The sequence below is a fragment of the Acinonyx jubatus genome, chromosome B4 (genome assembly GCF_027475565.1).
Source record: "Acinonyx jubatus isolate Ajub_Pintada_27869175 chromosome B4, VMU_Ajub_asm_v1.0, whole genome shotgun sequence".
NCBI classification, from domain to species: Eukaryota; Metazoa; Chordata; class Mammalia; order Carnivora; family Felidae; genus Acinonyx; species Acinonyx jubatus.
The window spans coordinates 101,107,187-101,128,665 of record NC_069387.1 but is presented as its reverse complement, the minus strand read 5'-3'; the positions used below and the strand labels follow the sequence as shown (position 1 = coordinate 101,128,665).

Genomic DNA, 21,479 nt, shown 5'->3' with positions numbered 1-21,479 from the left:
TTTTAATGTAAGCATCATTTAAAATATTCCCTCTTGTAGCTAAATGATAGAATACCATACACATATTTCTTCACTTGCTTTTTTCACTTAATAGTCTGGTCTGGAGATGACTATATAGTGGGGTATAGAGGTATTTCTCATTGTTCTATTTAGGTGTAGTACTCCATTGTGACGTAATCATTGTAGTTTATTCAGCCTGTCCCTGTGATTAACCAATGAATGCTGTTTACTTGAATGACTCTAGTTTTAGCCTTGGAATTGCCCTTTTATTTTTGCAAATCATAGGTATTTGTATATTTATGTGAAAAAAATTTTTAATAATAAAACTTTATTTTTTCTATCCTATAATTTATTTATTTTTTATAATTTACATCCAAGTTTGTTAGCACATGATGCAACAATGATTTCAGGAATAGATTCCTTAATGCCTCTTACCCATTTAGCCCACCTCCGCCCCACACACAACCCCTCCAGCAGCCCTGTATTTAAGAGTCTCTTATGTTTTGTCCCCCTCCCTGTTTTTATATTATTTTTGCTTCCCTTATGTTCATGTTTTGTATCCTAAAGTCCTCATATGAATGAGGTCATATATTTGTTTCCCTCTAATTTTGCTTAGCATAATACCCTCTAGTTCCATCCATGTAGTTGCGGATGGCAAGATTTCATTCTTTTGGATTGCAGAGTTGTACTCCATAAACAATATGTTTTATTAATATTTGGTTATTGATGTGATTATTTTTCTGATATCTTTTGGTATTTTAGTTTCATTACCACTTTTCCTTTATTAAGCTCCCACCACAGATGTTGAAGAAGCACTTTTATCTTGGGTGGCTGGGTGGCTCAGTCGGTTAAGCATCTGACTTCACCTTAGGTCATGATCTCACTGCTTGTGAGTTTGAGCCCCCCCCTGCCCGCTGCCAGACACTATGCTGACAGCTCAGACAGAGCCTGGAGCCTGCTTCAGATTCTGTTTCTCCCCCTCTCTCTCTTTGCCCCTCTTCCACTCACGCTCTATCTCTTTCTCTCAAAAATAAATAAACGTTAAAATAAGTGAGTAAATAAAATAAAAAGAAGTGCTTTTATCTGGGGGCTCCTGGGTGGCTCAGTCAGTTGGGCGTCAGACTTCGTTTCAGGTCACTATCTCGCAGTTTGTGAGTTCAGGCCCCGCATCAGGCTCTGTGCTGACCGCTCAGAGCCTAGAGCCTGCTTCAGATTCTCCATCTCTCTTTCTCTCTCTCTCTCTCTCTCTCTCTCTCTCTCTCTCTCTCTCTCTCTCTCTGTCTCTGTCTCTCCCTGCTTGTGCGCTTGCTCTTTCTCTGGCTTGCTCTCTCTCTCAAAAGTAAATAAACATTAAAAAAAAAAAAAAAAAGGAAGTGCTTTTATCTTGAGTAGCTTTGGTGTTTGCCATAAAATTTTTCAGTAGTAGAGAAAAATTATAGTACATAGTGTTATAGTACATAGAATGAAATGTTGATTAATTAGTATATTTCACATATTTTTCTTTGTGTTTGGAGTCGTTTCAAAGCTACCACTATAGAAGATTTTATATCATTATAAAATGCAAGTAGGATTACATTCGGTGACATTCTCATGGTCTTATTTGCAGCATGGAAAAAGTTTCATGAAATTTGTCATTTGATCATTAAAGAATCAGCTATTTAAAGATATGCTAACTTTTAAATATTTGTGGTGGCTTATTTATGGTTTGGCTTTTCTTCTTCATTATAACCTTTATTCCATAAACATCCTCAAGATTTCTCTTGGCTTACCCTTCAAAATATATCTTACTATTTTTGTCACCTCTTTAATTTCTTCATAATCTTGCACACTGTCGTTTTTCACTGGACTTAGAGTTCCAGTTATTCTAACCATAACCATCCTCTTCCCACCATCTGTTTTTCACACAGCAGCCAGGATGATCCATTTAAAATATTACAAATGGGGGCGCTTGGGTGGCGCAGTCGGTTAAGCGTCCAACTTCAGCCAGGTCACGATCTCGCAGTCCGTGAGTTCGAGCCCCGCATCAGGCTCTGGGCTGATGGCTCAGAGCCTGGAGCCTGTTTCCGATTCTGTGTCTCCCTCTCTCTCTGCCCCTCCCCTGTTCATGCTCTGTCTCTCTCTGTCCCAAAAATAAATAAACGTTGAAAAAAAAAAATATTACAAATGGGGCAGGGGGCGCCTGGCTCAGTCAGTGGAGTATGTGACTTTTGATCCTCAGGGTCATGAGTTCAAGCCCCGCGTTGGGTATAGGGATTAAAAAATTAAAAGTAAATCTTAAAAATTAAGTAAATAATATTTTATAAGTGGGGTAATACCGCATTTTTATTCATATCCATCCAGTGGGTTCATAATACATTCAGAGTTTAAGCCAGAGTTCTGATAGCCTACAAGGCTATAGTTTGACCTCATATTACTCCTGTGATTTTATATTCTTCACTCCTCTCAGGCTGTCTCTTTTAGCCACTCTGATCCCCTTGCTGAGCCTTTCAACAAACTAGACATCTTGCTTCACAGTCTGCACCTGTTGAATCCTACGTCTGGAATTCAATAATGTTGCTATCTTGGGTAAAAGAATCAAATTCTTAACCAATTTAAGAAATACATAAACTTCACCACCATGCCCGTGAAAAATGTTATTATATTACTGACCTAATGTTTAGGAATCAAAAACTCCGTTATAATCTTAACTCTGCCAATTGATTGCTAGTAACTTTAGGCAAATTACCAGCTTCTCTGGTACCAGCTTCTCTGAACCTCTGTTTCCATATCTATAAAATGAAAGTATTAATACATATCCCTACTTTATAAGATTATTGAGAAGATTAAATAGCATATATAAGACAGTTGACACAATATACAGCATATTTAGTATTCAGTAAATGTTAGCTAAGTTAATTGTTACTATTCATAATGCTGTTTTTTATCATTACTTTTTTTATGTTTATTTATTTTTGAGACAGAGAGAACACAAACATGGGAGGGGCGTAAAGAGAGGGAGACAAAGAATATGAAGTAGGCTGCAGGCTCTGGGCTGTCAGCACAGAGTCCGACACAGGGCTCGAACTCATGAACTGTGAGATCATGACCTGAGTGGAATACGGACACTCAACTAACTGAACCAGCCAGGTACCCCAATCATTCCTTTATTTTTTAAAAGACACTTTGAAGTCTTAGGAAATGCATTATGAGTATGCTTTATGCAAGAAAAGTATCATGGACTTAAGTCATTGGAGACATTCTCCAGTATCTTCTATGTTGAAATAAATGTCTTATTTACATTTATTTTCATATATTCATTTATGTTTTATTTCCAATTAAAAAAAATTTTTTTAACATTTATCCATGGAGGAGATGGAGAGAGATGGAGGCAAAGCATGAGCAGGAGAGGAGTAGAGAGAGAGGAAGACACAGAATCTGAAGCAGGCTCCAGGCTCTGAGCTGTCAGCACAGAGCCCGACGCTGGACTCAAACCCATGAACATGTTCTGAGCCAAAGCTGGCTGCTTAACCAACTGAGCCACTCAGGCACCCCTGTTAATCCTTATTTAGAGCTTATGGTTAACCAAGCAAATACTGGTTCTGATTCCATTGGATAAGAGGATTTTGGAGCCATAGTTTTTCAGGGAGAAGAGCATGAGGGGTATATGGAAGGTAGCAGATTGGATTGGGAAAATGAACTGAGTCTACAGCATAGAGGAATTAGTGTACGTTGCTAAGTTTGACCTTTAGTGGCAATGCATTTTTAGGGACATGATGATCCTCACTCTGTATTTTAGGAAGACTGTTCTTCACAGATTAGTATTGTTGGACAAGAGAGCTAGGGCAATGGCAATGAAATTGGAAGTGGTGCATATTTGAAAGAAATTTGGAAAATAGAATTGATAAGGCTTGGTGTGATTCACTGGATCTAGGTAGTAAGGTAGGAGGAAGAATCAAGGTGGTGATAAGGCTTGATAATAATACCTAATGTTCATTGAGTGCTTAACTTGTACTAGTCATTGCTCTAAGTCCTTTAAGTATATGTCATTTCAGTCGTCCTAACAATCACATGAAAATATTACCACCACCCCACAGGTCTATATGCACAATTCCAAACCCCAAAAACTTGGAAAAATGACAGACTAATTGTAACTTTAGATACAGGCTCATTTGGCAACAAACCATGACCTGAACTGATATGAGGCTATTTATAGTCTGTTTATACAATGTACTCTACATTTCTTTTTTGCAAAAACAGTAATGTGTTTTTTGCAAAAACAGTAATGTGACTCAGTGGGGGTGTTACATAATCTACCACGGTACCTTTTTAAAATATGAAAAATTTTGAAATTTGGGTTTGGGTGAATGATGATGGCCCTGTATTATGATTCTTATTTTATAGATGAGGAAACTTGAGTCAAAAAGTAATCATAGTAAGTAAGTGGCAGAGCTAGGATTTGAACCTAGTCTAACTTTTCACGTCTGCACTTTAAGCTGTTACACTATTCTACCTCCCTGTCTAACCTTTGTAACTGGGACAATGATGCCTTTAAACTTATTAAGAGATCTAAAGAGCAAGATTGGGGGAAGCAGAGGAGAGACTGTAGTGGAATGTGGTTTTAAATAGGCCCTATTTGAGATGCTAATGGAAATGATGCAGTAGGAAGCCAGGACTATATTGGGAGTGTTTATAATGCATATACTAGATTTCATGAAGTTTAATTAAGATGCCATTGTTGTAACACAGTGTAATTACTTTATATACCAATTTTAAAAGTTTACAAAAATGAAATTATGATACTTTCTGTGTCTGTGTATGTTTAATCACCTGGGTTTTTCACACAGTATTGTTTTCTAAATTTAGCATTTTATTGATGCAACGTTTTTAAAGAATGTTCTCTTGGGGCGCCTGGGTGGCTCAGTCAGTTGGGTGTCCGACTTTGGCTCGGATCATGATCTCACGGTTCGCAGGTTGACCCCAATGTTGGGCTTTGTGCTGGCAGTTCAGAGCCTGGAGCCTGCTTTGGATTTTGTCTCACTCTCTCTCTGCCCCTCCCTGGCTCGCGCTGTGTCTCTATCAAAAATAAATAAATGTTTAAAAAAAAAAAAAAAAGAATGTTCTCTTACTGGGATGCCTGGGTGGCTCAGTCGGTTAAGTGTCCAATTTCGGCTCAGGTCATGATCTTGCGGTTCGTGGGTTTCTGCCCCGTGTCAGGCTCTGTGCTGGCAGCTCAGAGCCTGGAACCTGCTTCGGATTCTGTGTCTCCCCCTCTCTCTCTGCCCCTCCCCCACTCTCGCTCACGTTCTCTCTCACATTCTCTCTCTCTCTCTCTCTCAAAAATAAATAAACTTTAAAAAAAATTTAAGGAATGTTCTCTTATTGCCTTTGGGATTATATTCTAAATCATTTGTATGCATTCTGCAAGTTTTGATTTTGATGCTTTCTTTATCTTTCCAGAAGATAGATATCAACAAGTTTCAGACAACATCCAAGAAAACATTTTAAGCAATAGTTAAGTTCAATAAATAAGGTAACAAGGATGCACATGAATTGACTGAAGTGAAAACCATATGAATAACTGTGACTGAAGGCACATGAGGACAGATAATCACAACCATGTTGTGTCTGCCACCTAGCCGATAGCCATTATAAGGCATCATGGATTGTAACATTGAACGATTGTAGATTTCAGTAATATTAAAATGTGAGGGAAATGTGCATGTTAGAATTGTTGCACAATGAGTAGGAATTTTGCCTCTGGGAATGGAAAGTTGCATTAATAAAGTAAGACAGGAGTATATATAATTAATTTTAATAAATATGCCTTTTCAGGACTTAGTGTACTATCCAAGCAGTATAGAGTCATTGCTCTGGGGAGTAATTGAGAGAAATAGGAAATGCTAAAGAGAGAACTTTGAGGACTTCCTGTATTTAAAGGTGGCTTTGCAAAGAGAATAGAGGAATTTAAATACTTTCCCACATTTTGAGGGTTTTTTTTTTTTTTTTTTTAACGACAATCCAGGTTCCTAGACAACTGGAAGATAGACCCCACTTTCACAGATTCATTTTTCTCACAAGTATTAGCCTGGTCTTTGCTATTGGCATAAGTAATTGTATCTATAGCAGAATTATGGAACCATGATGTCAGAAGTTAAGCAAAGTATTTGGCAAGGTATCAGAACTAACCAATTGGACTGATAACATGACTTATATGCAAAAATAATACTTTTTGCCTTTAAGGTTTTGATAAATTATAAAAAACTAAGGTTAAAATTGGTAATGTTCTAAGCATCGTAATTCAACAATTAAAAATGAGAGAGAATTTCTGCTTCTGAGAAGATAGACTAGACCCAGTTTTCCCTTGTTTTTCCTTCTAAGAACTAATACAACCTGAATATTATATATAAAACATAAGCTCATGAGAGGTCGAGAGAAGGCAGAATGGCTAGGCATCACAGGACCCAAAGAATGACATAGGAGAGAATTTTCTGGCTTTTCATGTTGTGTCATATATCCCACACTTTGAGCTGGAGAAGCTGATAACCCAGAAGCACCAATGGGCATCCCAAAAAAAGAAGTCCCAACAAAAAGCTTAATTTCTTTAGCCAAATACTAGGAGAGGGGCACACTAGCAAAACAGAAACAATAATAATAGTGATGATGATGATGATAATAATAATAATAATAATAATAATAATAATAATAATAGAGGGGCACATTAGCAAGACAGAAAATTTGTAATAACAACAACAACCACCACCACTCTATTTAACCAGACAAAGTCCAAAGGAAAAAAACTGTTCTCCCACACACTCTCACCAGCAAAGGATAGGTAGGGAGTGTAGACCTCCACCCTTACCAGACTATATTGAGGTGCGCCAACACCCCTCCTGCAGTAATGTCAGATTAGGCCACATGCATAGCCAGCCAAGACTTTAATCCCCGCCAAATGGTTAACTAGCGCCACCCTCCCACCCCCGCAACACACAGTGTAGTAGATACCAACCAGTTCCCTCTTGGAGTGTGTCAGAAGAGACCTAGTGGAGAATAAATACTTTCACCATCACCCACCAGTAAAGATGCCTACCTCCTCCCCTTATTTATTGTCACTAGAGGCCACATGGGGAGTAGTAGTGAAGCATTCATACTCTTCTCATCAAGGGAGATGTCAGTGAAGGCTTGATGGTGAACTAGAAGTAAGGCTAGGCTAGAAGCCACTACCTCATCTCTGGTGTCAGTGGAGGCTGAGTGGGGAACCTAGACTTCTGCTCCCACTTTATGGTAATGAGATAGTACCTCCCAGCTTCCTTTGCTACAGCAGAGCCAAACAAAGCCAGCTAACATAGAAGATTTAAGCATGATCTAGAGTGTCTCTCTTAACATAATACCCAAAGTGTCCAGATTTTGATTGAAAATCAGTTGTCATTTAAAGGAAATTCTCAAATTGAATGAAAAAGGACAGCCAGTAGAGACCAACATGGAGATGACAAAGCTACTACTCTTAAAATTATCTGACAAAGGGGTGCCTGGGTGGCTCAGTAGGTGAAGTGTCAACTCTTGATCTCAGCTCAGGCCTTGATCTCAGGGTCATGAATTCAAGCCTTCCATTGGGTGTGGAGCCTACTTAAAAAAAAATAAAAAAAGCTATGTGACAAAGATTGTAGAGCAGCTATCATAAAAATACTTCAACAAGCCAATTATGAGCATGCTTGAAACAAAAAAATTAAGGGTCTCAGCAAAAAGAAAATCTGCAAAAAAAATAAATAAGAATCCAATGGGAATTTTTGAACTGAAAAATCTAACCAAAATAAAAACAGATAAGCTCAAGAGTAGAATGGAGGTGATAGAAGAAAGAATTAGTAAACTGAATAATAGATAAGTGGGGATTACCATATCTAAACAACAGAGAGGAAATGGAGTAAAATAAAATGAATAAAGCCTTAGGGACTTGTGGGGCTATAACAAAGAGCTAACATTTGTGCCATTGGAGTCCCAGAAGAGGAGTAACAAGGCATGACTGGAAAATTATTGCATGAAACGGTAAGTGATAGCTAAAAACTTAAAGTGGGCAAAATACATAAACCTACAGGTTCAAGAAGCCAGCAAATTCCAGACAAGGTAGGGGTGCCTGGGTGGCTCAGTCGGTTAAGCACCCAGCTCTTGATTTTGGCCCGGGTCATGATCTCACAGTTCATGAGTTCAAGCCCCACATCAGGCTCTGTGCTGGTGGTGCGGAGCCTCCTTGGGATTCTCTCTCTTTTTCCCTCTCTGCCCCTCCCCAACTCATGCTGTCTCTGTCTCAGAAATAAAATGCAGTGCCTCTGTGGTGCAGTCGGTGAAGTGTCCAGCTTCAGCTCAGGTCATGATCTCATGGCTCGATGGGTTCAAGCCTCACATTGGGCTCTGTGCTGACAGCTCGGAGCCTGGAGCCTGCTTCGGAATCTGTGTCTGTCTCCCTCTTTGCTCCCCCCACCCCCATGTTCACTCTCTCTCAAAAATAAACTTAAAAAACTTTTTAAAATAAAAAGAAAATAAATAAACATTAAAAAAAAAAATTCCAGGGCTGCCTGGGTGGCTCAGTCAGTTGGGCGTCCGACTTCAGCTCAGGTCATGATCTCGCAGTTCATGAGTTCGAGCCCCGCATCAGGCTCTGTGCTGACAGCTCAGAGCCTGGAGCCTGCTTTGGAATCTTTGTCTCCCTCTCTCTCTGCCCCTCCCCAACTCATGCTCTGTCTCTCCCTCTCTTTCAAAAATAAATAAACACTAAAAACAAAATTACAGACAGGATAAAACAAAGCACACCACACAAGGACATCTTCTATACAAACCTCTGAAAACTAAAGAAAAAAGTCTTGATAGCATTGAGAAAGAAACGATACTATAAGGAGGGAAACTTGAATGACAACAGATTTCTCATCAGAAACCATGGATGTGGAATAACATTTGTCAAGTTCTGAATGAAGAGCTGCTGTTTTTAAGAAAACTTTTCATACCCAAATATATAAATCAATTAATCGCAAACATACAGAAACTCATTGATAATAATACCATAATAGTAAGGGACTTCAACACCCACTTACTGCAATGGACAGATCATCTAAACAGAATATCAACAAAGAAACAATGGCTTTGAATGACACACTGGACTGGATGGACTTAACAGATATATTCAGAACATTTCATCCTAAAGCAGAATACACACTCTTCTCAAGTGCACATGGAAATTCCCTGGAATATATCACATACTGGGTCACAAATCAGCCCTCGACAGTTAAAAAAGATCAAGATCATACCATGCATATTTTCAGACCACAACGTTGTGAGACTCGAAGTCAATTAGGAGAAAAAATTAGGAAAGACAATGAATACTTGCAGATTAAAGAACATCCTACTGAAAAATGAATGGACTAACAAAGAGGAAATTAAGTACACGGAAGCCAATGAGAATGGTAGCACGACAGCCTAAAAGCTCTGGGATGCAGCAAAGGCAGTCATCAGAGGGAAGTATATAGCAATACAGGCCTTCCTTAAGAAGGAAGAAAAGTCTCAGATGCACAACCTAACCTTACACCTTAACGAGCTGGAAAAAGAACAGCAAATAAAATCCCAAACCAGTAGAAGATAGGAAATAATAAAGATTAGAGCAGAAATCAGTGCTCTAATTGACCACACACACACACACACACAAACACACACACACACACACACACACACACACACTAGAACAGATCAGTGAAACCTGTGGCTGGTTCTTTGAATGAATCAACAAAATTGATAAACCTGTTATATGTAGGGGATGAATCACTGGATTCTACTCCCAAAATCATTATTGCACATCTATGCTAAGTAACTTGGATGTAAATTAAAAAATAAAACAAATGGAAATTGTATTAAATATGAAATGCTTAGTCTTCCAAGGATTAGTGTAGAGCTATATCTAAACCAAACTCTGTAAATATTATTGACAGTTTAAAATTTAAAATTCTTAATTTTGTAAAATGCTTAGTACTTTCATAGTATATGAATGTGTGATAGATATTTCCATTTTCAGGATGCTGGCAGGAAATTTAATTTTTGAGAAATGATTGTAAAATAAGGAAAAGAAGTATTTAGATAAGGGGATCTGCTGAATCATACATATAGAAGAAATATTAAGTCAAAAATGTGAGCTACTGGTTGATGAAGCTTCTCTTTCACATGGAGTCATGCTGGCCAGATTGTACCAAAAAGGCACACTCCAGCCAAAGTCCAGCTCTGAATTGGCCTATTTCATGTTTGTATTTTAACATTTGTCTTTTATCCCTTAATGTTGGTTTCCACTTGTGCAATATACACTGAGGTCATCTCTTCAACATCCCACCTCCTGACATTGTGCATCAGTCATGTAGTTTAAGGAATTAACCTGGGCACCTGAGGCAGGACCTGATAAATCTAACTCAATGAAGAAAATCTGATCCTTCTTGCCTATAATTAGTCTAGGAACCAATGCTTAACTAGTCAGCATATGGCATTCCTTTAGAAATAGGCTGGTTTAGGAATAGGCACATAACTGTGCATCTAGGCCAATGAGACATGCCAATAAGATTCCTTGGAGGCTTCTGGGAAATGTTTTCTCATTCTTAAGTGAGAGTCGTTAGAAAAATAAAAAAGGCATTTTTTATTTTTAGACAAAGAAGCACGTAGCTCTAGTTGTTACTATCATCCTATAACCATGAGGAAATCACCTTGGGATAGAACTAATACTATCCTGGGTACTTGATGACATTGTTGAAATGAGTTTAAACCAAACCCGAAGTTCAGTCTACCTCTGAACTTCCAGTCGTGTGAACCAATAAGGTTCCTAACTATTTAAGCCAAAAAAGAAGAAAAAAAGAAAAAAAAAAAACTTCTTAGAAGTCCCAAGTCAGAACTGTTCTTTGGATTCTTACCACTATTTTCAACTATTTTTCATTGTGGTATAGAACTACAAGAATGAAATAGCAAAAGTGCATTCCCACTGAAAACACTTAAGGCTATTTATACTTATTTTAGGATTTTTGTTGCTCAGAGACTTCCAAAAGAAATAGCATTTATTTCTGAAGTTAATAGTGTGATGTTCTACTTACTAATCTTTGAAAAGTTCAGGTAGTTCATAATTTCTGTGTCCTTAGATAGCTTGAGTAACTCCTTTTGAAAAGACTTTTCAGGAAACAACTACTCCAGTGATATCCTTCCAACTTTCTGATTTAAAAAAAATTTTTTTTATTGTGGTAAAAGCACATAAATAATAATAAATGGTAGATTTACCATTTTAACCATTTTGAATGGTTACAGTTCAGTAGTGTCAAATATATTCACATTGTTGTGCAACAGCTCTTTAGAATTTTTTTATCTTGTAATACTGAAGTTCTGCACACTAAACACTTATTTCCCCTTGTCTTGACTGCCAGCCCTTGTAACCAACTTTCTATTTTGTTTCTGTGATTTTGACACTTTTAAAAGGACACTATTTGTCCTTTTGTGACTCTCTTATATTGCTTAGCACAGTGATCTTGCGGTTTATCTGTGTGGTAGAATTTCCTTCCTTTTTAAGCCTGAACTAACTCTCTCCTTTTTAAAGATTCATGTATTGAATACATGAAAAGTTGATGTATAAGTTATAATGACCTTTTCATACTCGTTTTCCTACAGTGAATAAAGTCAATATACATTAAATTTGGACAGTACATATTCAGCTCTTGCTGATGGAGTTACTTCCTCCTTGTCTCTGACCACTGTGTTCTCATTAGTTTCTAAAATTAAAGACAGTTTTAATTAAAATCTCAAAATTTTCAAATGAACTATTTCCCTTTCTCTCAATCTCTTCTATGGGTGGTTTTTGGCAAAACTCATAAACCAAGACAATCAATAGACACTGTCAACATTTATCTCCCAAATTCAGTTAACATTGAATAATTTTAACCTGAATAGAATCCTGCAAATTTATCTAATGTACCACAATTTACACCTTTTGTCAGATTTTTAAATTAGGACATGTACGAATAATTTTGTCAAACTCCATTTGGATCATGTCTTGATTTTGAGGTCTATTAATTTATCTGTCCAAGATTATCTGTTAACTTGGGGTATCAGTTGTGTGTCCAGCTCCTGATTTAGGCTCAGGTCATGATCCCAGGGTGATGGGATTGAACCCCGAATCAAAGCTCTGTGCTAAGTATGGAGCCTGCTTTAGATTCTCTCCCTTTCCCTCCCTCTCTCTCTCTTTCTCTCTCATTTTCTCTCCCCCCACCTTCCCACCCTCCCTCCCTCGCTCCTCCCACCCCTCTCGGTTCCTCCTCTCTTCTCCCCCACTTATACTCTCTCAAAAAAAAAAAATTATTGACTCAGTTGCTAGATTATGAATCTCAATAAACCTGGCAGTTTAACATTTTTCACTTCAACCATTTATAAAGAATTTCATCATTTATAGACATCTCCTATGTTGCACTCCTTTGTATTGCTTGAGGAAATCATTAAACATTGTTAAGGCAATAAAACCTTGCTCTTTTTAAAAAAAAATTTTTTTTTTTCATTCTAAAGCATTCAAAAAAACTTAGTTGAGAAACAGCCCAGTTTTCTGATTTTCAGTTTGGGACTTCTGTGTGAAATCTTTGCTTTTTTTTTAGCAAGAAATGTTAAAGTAAATATATATTTTCCTAATTAGCAGTCACATGAACTGCTTATAGTACTCCAGCTTTTTTTTTTTTTTTTTCTCCTGAAGGAAATATAGCCATCTGTTTTCAGTATCTCCAGGGCCCCTCAAATTCAATTTCTGGTATTCCAGATAGCCTGTACTATTTTCACTTTATCTTAAACATTGCTTTCTAAATGTGATGATTTTTCATGATGGAATAAAAGATAGAGTTTTAATTTTATTTTTAGTAATTCATTTAAACTTCACACAGCCCTGTAGTATGTCTTGTCTTCAAATGTTTTAAGTTAGTGAGTGTCACACTCAGCTGTCAGGAGGCAGAGTTGGGAGCCTATCTGCAAGTCTTCAGAATTTAAATATTTATGTTTGTTTTTTTCCACATAACCAATCTTTGGATGGCTTTTTGAGATTATTCACGGTAGGTAAGAATTAACGCTATGGGATCTTATTTATTTTTTGTGTATCTTTTTTAAAATTTATATCTGCAAATGACAGTGCTAGAGTACAGGAGATTTTTGTGAATTGTATGAATACATATACATACACCTAATCTTTTGGCTCAGGGATTGCTCCAGGCTCTCAGTTTCCTGCCAGTAGTTATGGAACTTTACTCTTGTTAGTGTCTCTTAACATCCTTCCTGTTTATATAAATTTGGGGTTGTCTGTATTTGGCTTTGACCTGATACTTCCTTGGGACTCTGCTTCCCCTGTAGCTCCCTCTGCTGCAAGCACTGCAGCCACTCTGCGGTGCTCCTTTATTCTCATTCTTTATGTCCTGTGAGTGATTTCTCCCTAAGCAAAACAGAGTGGTTTTATATAAATCTGCCTGATTGTTTGGTTGATATTTTGCCTGGCAGATTAATTACATATTTTCGTGGTGCATATAGCATAGTTTATTACACCACTTGTATCTTTTTTTCTCTTTTGCTCCAGATTCATTTACTTTTTTGTAGTATATATTATTTAGTTTTTAGTACATTTTTTTAAAACTCTGAAACGTAAAAAGTTGCATCAATTCAAGTATGACTTTTTTGTAGAAGTCCCATGAAGATCATAAAAATTGAAACATTACCTTGTAGAGGGAGAAATGTTTACAATGTATTATTAAGTGTAAAATCATCAGGCTACAAAATGGTATGGTAGCTACTTTTGTGCTCTGATACACATATAAAAAATAAACTTTCTGCAGAAAACTTGGATAACAAAAAATCTTTACCCCCCCCAAAAAAAAACCTGCTAATAAAAATCCCTCCTAATTACCACTTAGAGATAATCATTGTTAATTTTATAGTATATATTCTTTCATTTTTCTCTATGTGTGTGTCTGTAAAAATTACATCTCTACATAGATCGATGTAATAAGATGATAAAAGCCCTCTTAAAGCAAAAGTTTGACAGACCTGACTTTACATAACCTTTAAACTTAGTAATATACAAAATACTGTAAGAAAAATTTTCTTAAATGCAGGGACAATATGGAAGAAATATTTGTAACATATCTATTAATCGAATGCAGGAAGTAACTTAGGTTTTTGTATATCATTAATTAGCATCACCATCTATCACATCATACTAGTCAAGACCTTCAATTTATCCTAGATACCTTCCTCACACTCCCTTCTCATTTCCAACTGATCTCTCAGTATCTCCTGGGCATCTCTGGATTTACCCATTTCTTCCATTAAATTCAAGCTTCCAACACAATTCTTTTGTACTAACTGTGGTAGCTCCTTAACTGATCTGCCTACTTTGATACTAAATTCTAATTCATTTTTCGTATTGCACAAAGTGATCTTTTTGAAACACATTCCTTATCATAGACTATCTTAGAAAAATAGACACTCATTGACTCTGTGTGTGTGTGTGTGTGTGTGTGTGTATTTGAGAAGTACATAGAGATTGATATATTCTTTCAGAAAAATGAACCAGGCCGTTGTAGACCATACATACTTACTGTCACAGGGTTATTTGGTGCCTTTTATTCTCTCTTAACCTGGAACACACTTTCCTTCCGTACACCTACATATTCTTCAGAGAATCCTTTCCTGACCTCACTGAATCAGATTACCCTATTATTTACTCTTAGACACCACAAAATTCTCTGTTATCAGACTTACCAAAATTTTACAGTAATCTAACTCTTTGAATAATCTCTTTTACTGGACTGTAAGCTCTTTGAAGAAAAGGCCTGTTTTTGCTTACGATTGTATTCTTGGCATGTAACATAGTACCAAGCACCTACTAGACACCTGTCTTAGCTTTGGGTAGGATAACAAAATACCATAGATTAGGTAGCGTAAACAACAGACCTTTGTTTCTCATAGTTCTAGAGACTCCGGGGTTCAAGGGTAAGGTGCTGGCCAATTCTGTGTCTGGTGTGAGAGTCCTTTCCCTGCCTTGCACATGGCTGCCATTTTGCTGTGTTTTTTATGGCAGAGAAACAGTGAGCTGTAGTCCCTTATTCTTCTGTAAGAACTGTAATCCCATCATGGGTGCACCACCCTCATTATTTCATCTAAGCCTAATTATTTACCAAAAGTCCCACCCTGCTAATACCATCACATTGGAGGTGAGGATTTCAACATGAAATTTGGGGGGATACAAACATTCAGTCTATAAAAGCACCCCATAAGTATTTGTTGAATTAATGAACACATTAGAAATACAAGCAAAAGATGTAAATAAATTCACAAAAGGAGAAAATACAAGTGCCAGTAAACATATCCGAATATTTTCAACCTCATGTGTGATCAGGAAATAGTTTGGTCCCCATCATGTTGGGAAAATTTTTAAAGATTGATAGTGTTAAGTGTATATTCAAGAACATGTCCATTAGGAGGACAGTATGAAAGAAAAGTATGATTCAGCCATACTGCGGAATATTTTTCAGCTATTATAATACATTGGGTTCCTGTGCACTGAAAATAATCTCATTAGGGGGCGCCTGGGTGGCGCAGTTGGTTAAGCGTTCGACTTCAGCCAGGTCACGATCTAGCGGTCCGTGAGTTCGAGCCCCGTGTCAGGCTCTGGGCTGATGGCTCGGAGCCTGGAGCCTGTTAACGATTCTGTGTCTCCCTCTCTCTCTGCCCCTCCCCCGTTCATGCTCTGTCTCTCTCTGTCCCAAAAATAAATAAACGTTGAAAAAAAAAATTTATAAAAAAAAAAAAAAAAGAAAAGAATCTCATTAGTTTTTGTCTTACAAAAAGAACCTCAAAAGTGACTCTGTATATATGTTTACATACACACATATAAACTCATAGTAAACTTACTGGAAAAGATATAGATAATGTTTATCTCTGGTGAGGGAACATAATAGTAGAAGGAGAAATACAAAGTTACGAGTTCTTTTTTTCCTTTTTTTAAAACTGGATTTTTTTTTGTTTTACTATTTTTACAATGAGAATATTTTTATAGTCATGAAAATATATATATGAGTAAGAGTTAAGGGGGTTAGGGACATAGAGAAAAAAACCCATTCTTTATATATAGAAAAGTAAAATCAGGAATGCCAAAGAAGCATAGTTTAGTCTGGCATTATGAGCAGTTCCATATTGTTGGAACTTAACGTGTGGTAGAGTATGGAAGAGAAATGAATCTGAAAAAGAAGACAAAACCAGATCATGTATGTTTTCTCTTAGTATGGTACAACTAAGCCACGATCTTTTAAATAGGAAATTGACCCCAGTCATTTTAAATAGGTGACTCTGGGTGATGTATAGATGACACAGTGGAAGAGATTCCTAACCTTTTTATATCTGGATCCCTTTTGTCAGATTTGATGACGCCTGTGGTTACTTTTCTCAAGATTGTATTTTGGATGTATAAAGTAAAATACAAAGTGCATCGAAAACCACTTATATTGGATTTTATTTATCAAAATATTAGAAAAACACATTTATGGTATAGTTATATATGTGCTTGTTTAGTAACACATTAAACAAAGAGACCGATACTTTAATTTCAAAACTGTGTTGAGCATAAACAATATTTTAAGATGTATGCATCAGTTCAGTGGCCTTCTGATGGTCTGTCAACCCCAGGTTAAGAACTGTGGGATATGGCATGAGACTGGGAAAATGGAGATCAGTTAGGAAAGCAGTCGATATGGAGATCATGAAAAATCTTAGTGGAGGTCATCTGAACTGATCTTATGAAAGACTTTCTAATTATCATTAAATGTTAACATTTTTGTATTAGTAAAGCAATGTGTGTACATTATATAAATATTAGGAAATACAAATTTAAAACAGGAAAACATGTTCTGTGGTACTTTTTTAAAACTTAGTATATCTACTATCCTTGGTTCTTATTGTTGCTCTTACATAGGAATTTTCCTCATTGGTTATGCATTTGGTCTTAATGATACCATCATTGCTTAACTGTCTTCTCTTTGATTTTACAGATTTTTGATTGGTCAGGGAGCACATGTAGGAGCTGTCAACAGTGAAGGAGATACACCATTAGATATTGCTGAGGAGGAGGCAATGGAAGAGCTACTTCAAAATGAAGTTAATCGGCAAGGTAATATAAAAGCAACCTAAATGGAAGAAATGTTTAAAACTGTTTTAGGAAGAATATGGTACTTGACTTTTTCAATAAAATAATTTTTGATATTGAAGGAGAAATCATAGTTTTAGTAGGAAAAAAATCACCTTCCATAACAATATATGTAGTATGAGTCTATTTGAAAAAATAAATGATTCTCAACTGTACATCTTTTTAATACTGTTAAAATTGACAAAAATATCATAAGGTGTAGGATCAGAAATAAAATTATATGGTAATAAAAACTTGGGAGAGAAAATAGGTAAAGAGGGTAGGGAAATGCACAGGGTGAGGAGATACATTGCAAATTTAAATAGAGCAGTCAAGAAGTCCTCACTGATGAGTGGGTATTTAGGCTAAGATCTGAATAGGTAAGGGAATGAATCATGTGAGTCTGGGAAAGAACATTCCAGATAGGAAGCAGCAAGTGTAAGGAGGGGAGGGTGTATGGTATATTTAGAGAAAGAACAAGTAAGCTAGTATGATTGAAGCAAGCAGCACAAGGAAGAGGCTGGAAGGAGATGATGTCACAGAGGTAACTGTGAACCATATCACATAAAGCTTTGTGGGCCATTGGAAGGACTTTGGCTTTTAGTCTAAGTGAAGTAGGGAGCCTGTGAGGAATTGAGGTAAAGGAGTGACATGATCTGACCTACTTTAGAAAGGATCTCTGTGACTGTTGTGTTGAGAATAGATTATAGGAGAGTAAGGGCAGAAGTAGGTGGTTATGATCAGACTTATTTTAGAAAGGATCTCTGTGGCTTTTGTGTTGAGAATAGATTGTAGGAAAGTAAGGGCTGAAGTAGATGGTAGTGAACAAAGTGAAGAGAAGAGATTAGATTTTAGATGTATTTTGAAGGTTTGGCTAAGAGGATTATTGAGTGATTAAGGGGTCTGGTATGCAAGAAAGAAGGGGTGAATGAGATGTGAATATTGTGGGGGAAGTAGGGTTTGTGGGAAAAGTTTAGGGATTCATTTTCAGATTTGCCAAGTTTGTTTTGCTGATATTTAAGCAGTTGAATATGTGGACAGAGAGAGATAGGCTAAAAATATAAATCTAGTAGGAGACGTCAGTTTATAGATGAAGAATGATTGTTTATGGGTAAAGTTTTGTTTAGGAATAATGAGTGTTCTAAACTGATGATGGTAATAGTTTTACAACTCTGCAAATATACTAAAAACCACTAAATGGTGTCCTATAAATGGTGTATGAATTGTATCTTGAGATATAATATATAATATGTATATTTTATATGTATATATAATATCTTTATGTATAATCTAGCAAATCCTTTTTTTTTTTTTTTTTGAGAGAGAGAGAGTGAGAGTTAGCAGGGGTGGGGCAGAGAGAGAGGGAGAGAGAATCCTAAGCAGGCTCCACCTCCAGCAGGGAGCCTGATGTAGGGCTTGATCTCACAACTGTGAGATTCATGACCTGAGCCGAAACCAAGAGTGGGACACTTAAGCAATTGAGCCACCCAAGTGCCCTGTAGCAGTTCTTTTTTTTGGGGGGGGGGGGGGGGTATATAGTCAAAAAGTTAAAAGGAAGGTTTCAAAAGATATTTGTGCACCCATTTTTATAACAGTCTTATTCAAATAACCAAAAGATGGAGGTAAACCAGGTGTCTTTCGGTGGGTCAGTGAATAAACAAAATGTGGTTATGAACATACAGTGGACTATTATTCACTAAAAAGGAAATTCTGATACATACTGTAGTATGGATGAACCTTGAGGGCATTATGATAAGCAGAAAAAAGCCAGTCACAAAAAGACAAATACTGTATGATTTCACTTACGTGAGGTACTTCAAGAGTCAGACTAATAGAAACAGTGAGTGGAATGATGGCTGTTACAAGGTGGGAATGGGGGTGGTTGTTTAATGGGTGTAGCATTTCAGTTTTGCAAGCTGAAAAGAGTTCTAGAGATGGGTTGCACAAAAATGTAAATGTATTTAACACTACTGAACTGCATACTTAAAATTGTTTATTAAGATGGTAAATTTTATGTGTATTTTACCACAATTAAAAATTAATATGTATGGGGCACCTGGGTGGCTCAGTTGGTTAAGCTTCCACCTCTGGAATTTGGCTCAGGTCATGATCTGGTTCATGTGCGGAAGTTTGAAGTGCAGAACCTGTTTGGAATTCCTCCCTCTCCCCCTCTCTCCCTGCCCCTCCTCTGCTTGTACTGCCCCCCTCTCTCTCCAAATAAAATAAATAAATTTAAAAAAATTAGTATGTACTGCTAAATAAAATTAGTGTGATTTCCACCAAAATCCATTGTTTAGGCAGTGGTTAAATGAGTATTATCAAAAAAAGAACTCTTTTTTAACACCTTACTTTAAGGTGTTAAAAGTATGGGATATTGGTTTAGAAGGCTCGTGCTGAAGTGTCGTTCATCATGAAATAGAAGCAAAGGAGTAGAAGCTAAGTTAGTCTCTGATAAAGAGATTTTTATTCCTTGGGATTAGGAAAATTCGTAACTACTAAATGTTTAAAAAAATCTTAAGACACTGAAGCTGAGAGGGTATTTAAGTGCCTAAATATACTTGAGGCATTTTAACAAGCAGTTGAAGATCCCCTGGAGCCCAGGAGAAACAGGGCACACATTACATAAGTAATTATAAACTGGAACTTGGATAAGAACACAGAAGAGCTTTTAACAGGCATGTTTTATTCTAGGCAGTGTTCTGGAATAATGGGATATTCAGGACTTGAGGAAGTTGGACAAATAGAGACAAGCATCACAACCTATAAAGAATACTACCTTATCAGCCCACCTGGCTGTGATGAATGCCTAGTTAGATAGCTCACCATTTCCTGTTAAACAGTAGTTAAATCTTTTTATACTAATATTAGTTAGTAATTATTATGAACTAGGAAAGGCATGGAGATGTACTGAAAACTTCTTGCCTTTGGTTTCCTTATATATGAAGGAAGCTGCTTGCAAAGACTAATTTTAATTACGGTGATTTCAGTGTTGATTAATGTGCCAGCAAATGTTCTGAGTGCTGGGTATTAAAAAATAACAGGGGCACCTGAGTGGCTCAATTGGTTAAGCGTCCCGACTTCGGCTCAGGTCATGATCTCATGGTTTGTGAGTTCGAGCCCACTAACAGCTCAGAGCCTGGCGTCTGCTTCAGATTCTGTGTCTCTCTATGAACCTGCCCTGCTCCTGCTCTGTCTCAAAAAATAATAAATGTTAAAAAAATAATAATTAAAATAAGAAACAGCAACAAATAAAGAAACAAGACAGTCTTTACTCTTAAGAATTTCACAGGATAGCAGAAGTGTCAGATATATAAACAGCTTCAAAATGTAGTGTGCTGTGTGCTAAAATATAGATAGGGACAAAATGTGGGAGAACAGAAAAGTCTGTGAGTAACTATTTGCAGTAGTCAGTAAAGGTTTCAGATTGATGACATTTGAGAATTAGTTTGCTTAGCAGAGAAAGGAGTTGGTGGACAGAAAAGGCATGTCAGGCAGGCGTATCAACATGTGCAAAAGAAAAGGAATTGGAGATATAGCATATGCAGAGAACACATGAGAATTGGAGTGGAGATAGAAAGTCAGAATGGAGTAGATGAGTAGTAGATGAGACCTGAAAAGATTGGGCTGTAGCCAGATGGTGAAGGACATCCATTTTATAGGCATTAGATGCATCCAAGATCTCCAAGAAGGAAATGAGCCTGATTAGATTTGGTTGTTAGTAGTACAGCTGATGGCACTTTGGAGGATGATTTAGAATGGGAAATACATGGTGGCTTATCTTCCTTGAAGAAGGCTCTTAAATTGGTTCTGCTGAAAGATGATAAGGACAAAGCAGTTACATTTAAGATAGAAAAGAGCAGGGCTGTCTTGATATTAAGGTAAAATTAAAACAGTTTGATGAAGAATTGAATGTGGAGATAAAGGAAGAATTGAGGCCACTTGTTTGCCTCCTGAAGTTTTTAGTTTAAGACTTAGTGATAGTTAGGGGCACCTGGGTGGCTCAGTCAGTTAAGCGTTTGACTCTTGCTTTCAGCTCAGGTCATGATCTCGCAGTTCGTGAATTCAAGCCCCGCATTGGGCTCTGTGCTGACAGCACAGAGCCTGCTTGTGATTTTCTCTCCCTCCCCTGTTCACCTGCCTTCTCTCTGTCTCTCTCTCAAAATAAATAAACTTTAAAAAGACACCCCCCCTTAAAAAAAAAAAGAATTAATGATGGCTAAACTCATATGGGAAAATGTGGGACAAAGCAGGAACAGATTTAGAGAGTATGTGAGTTTGGGGATATATTGAGTTT

General features: G+C 37.0%; 1 protein-coding gene across 14 annotated transcripts in view; it reads left to right on the top strand.

Annotated features, from left to right (window-relative positions):
* The window catches only part of PPP1R12A (protein phosphatase 1 regulatory subunit 12A), a 157,080-nt gene that overhangs the window by 55,988 nt on the left and 79,613 nt on the right, over positions 1 to 21,479 (top strand). For 13 of the 14 annotated variants that reach the window (XM_053226530.1, XM_053226531.1, XM_027071183.2 and 10 more), the window contains exon 3: positions 17,052 to 17,170. In XM_053226530.1, the coding sequence (XP_053082505.1) occupies positions 17,052 to 17,170 (119 nt within the window). Of the gene's footprint in view, positions 1 to 2,196; positions 3,127 to 17,051; positions 17,171 to 21,479 lie in introns of those variants that run through there. The other variant, XM_053226532.1, reaches the window with a different exon arrangement.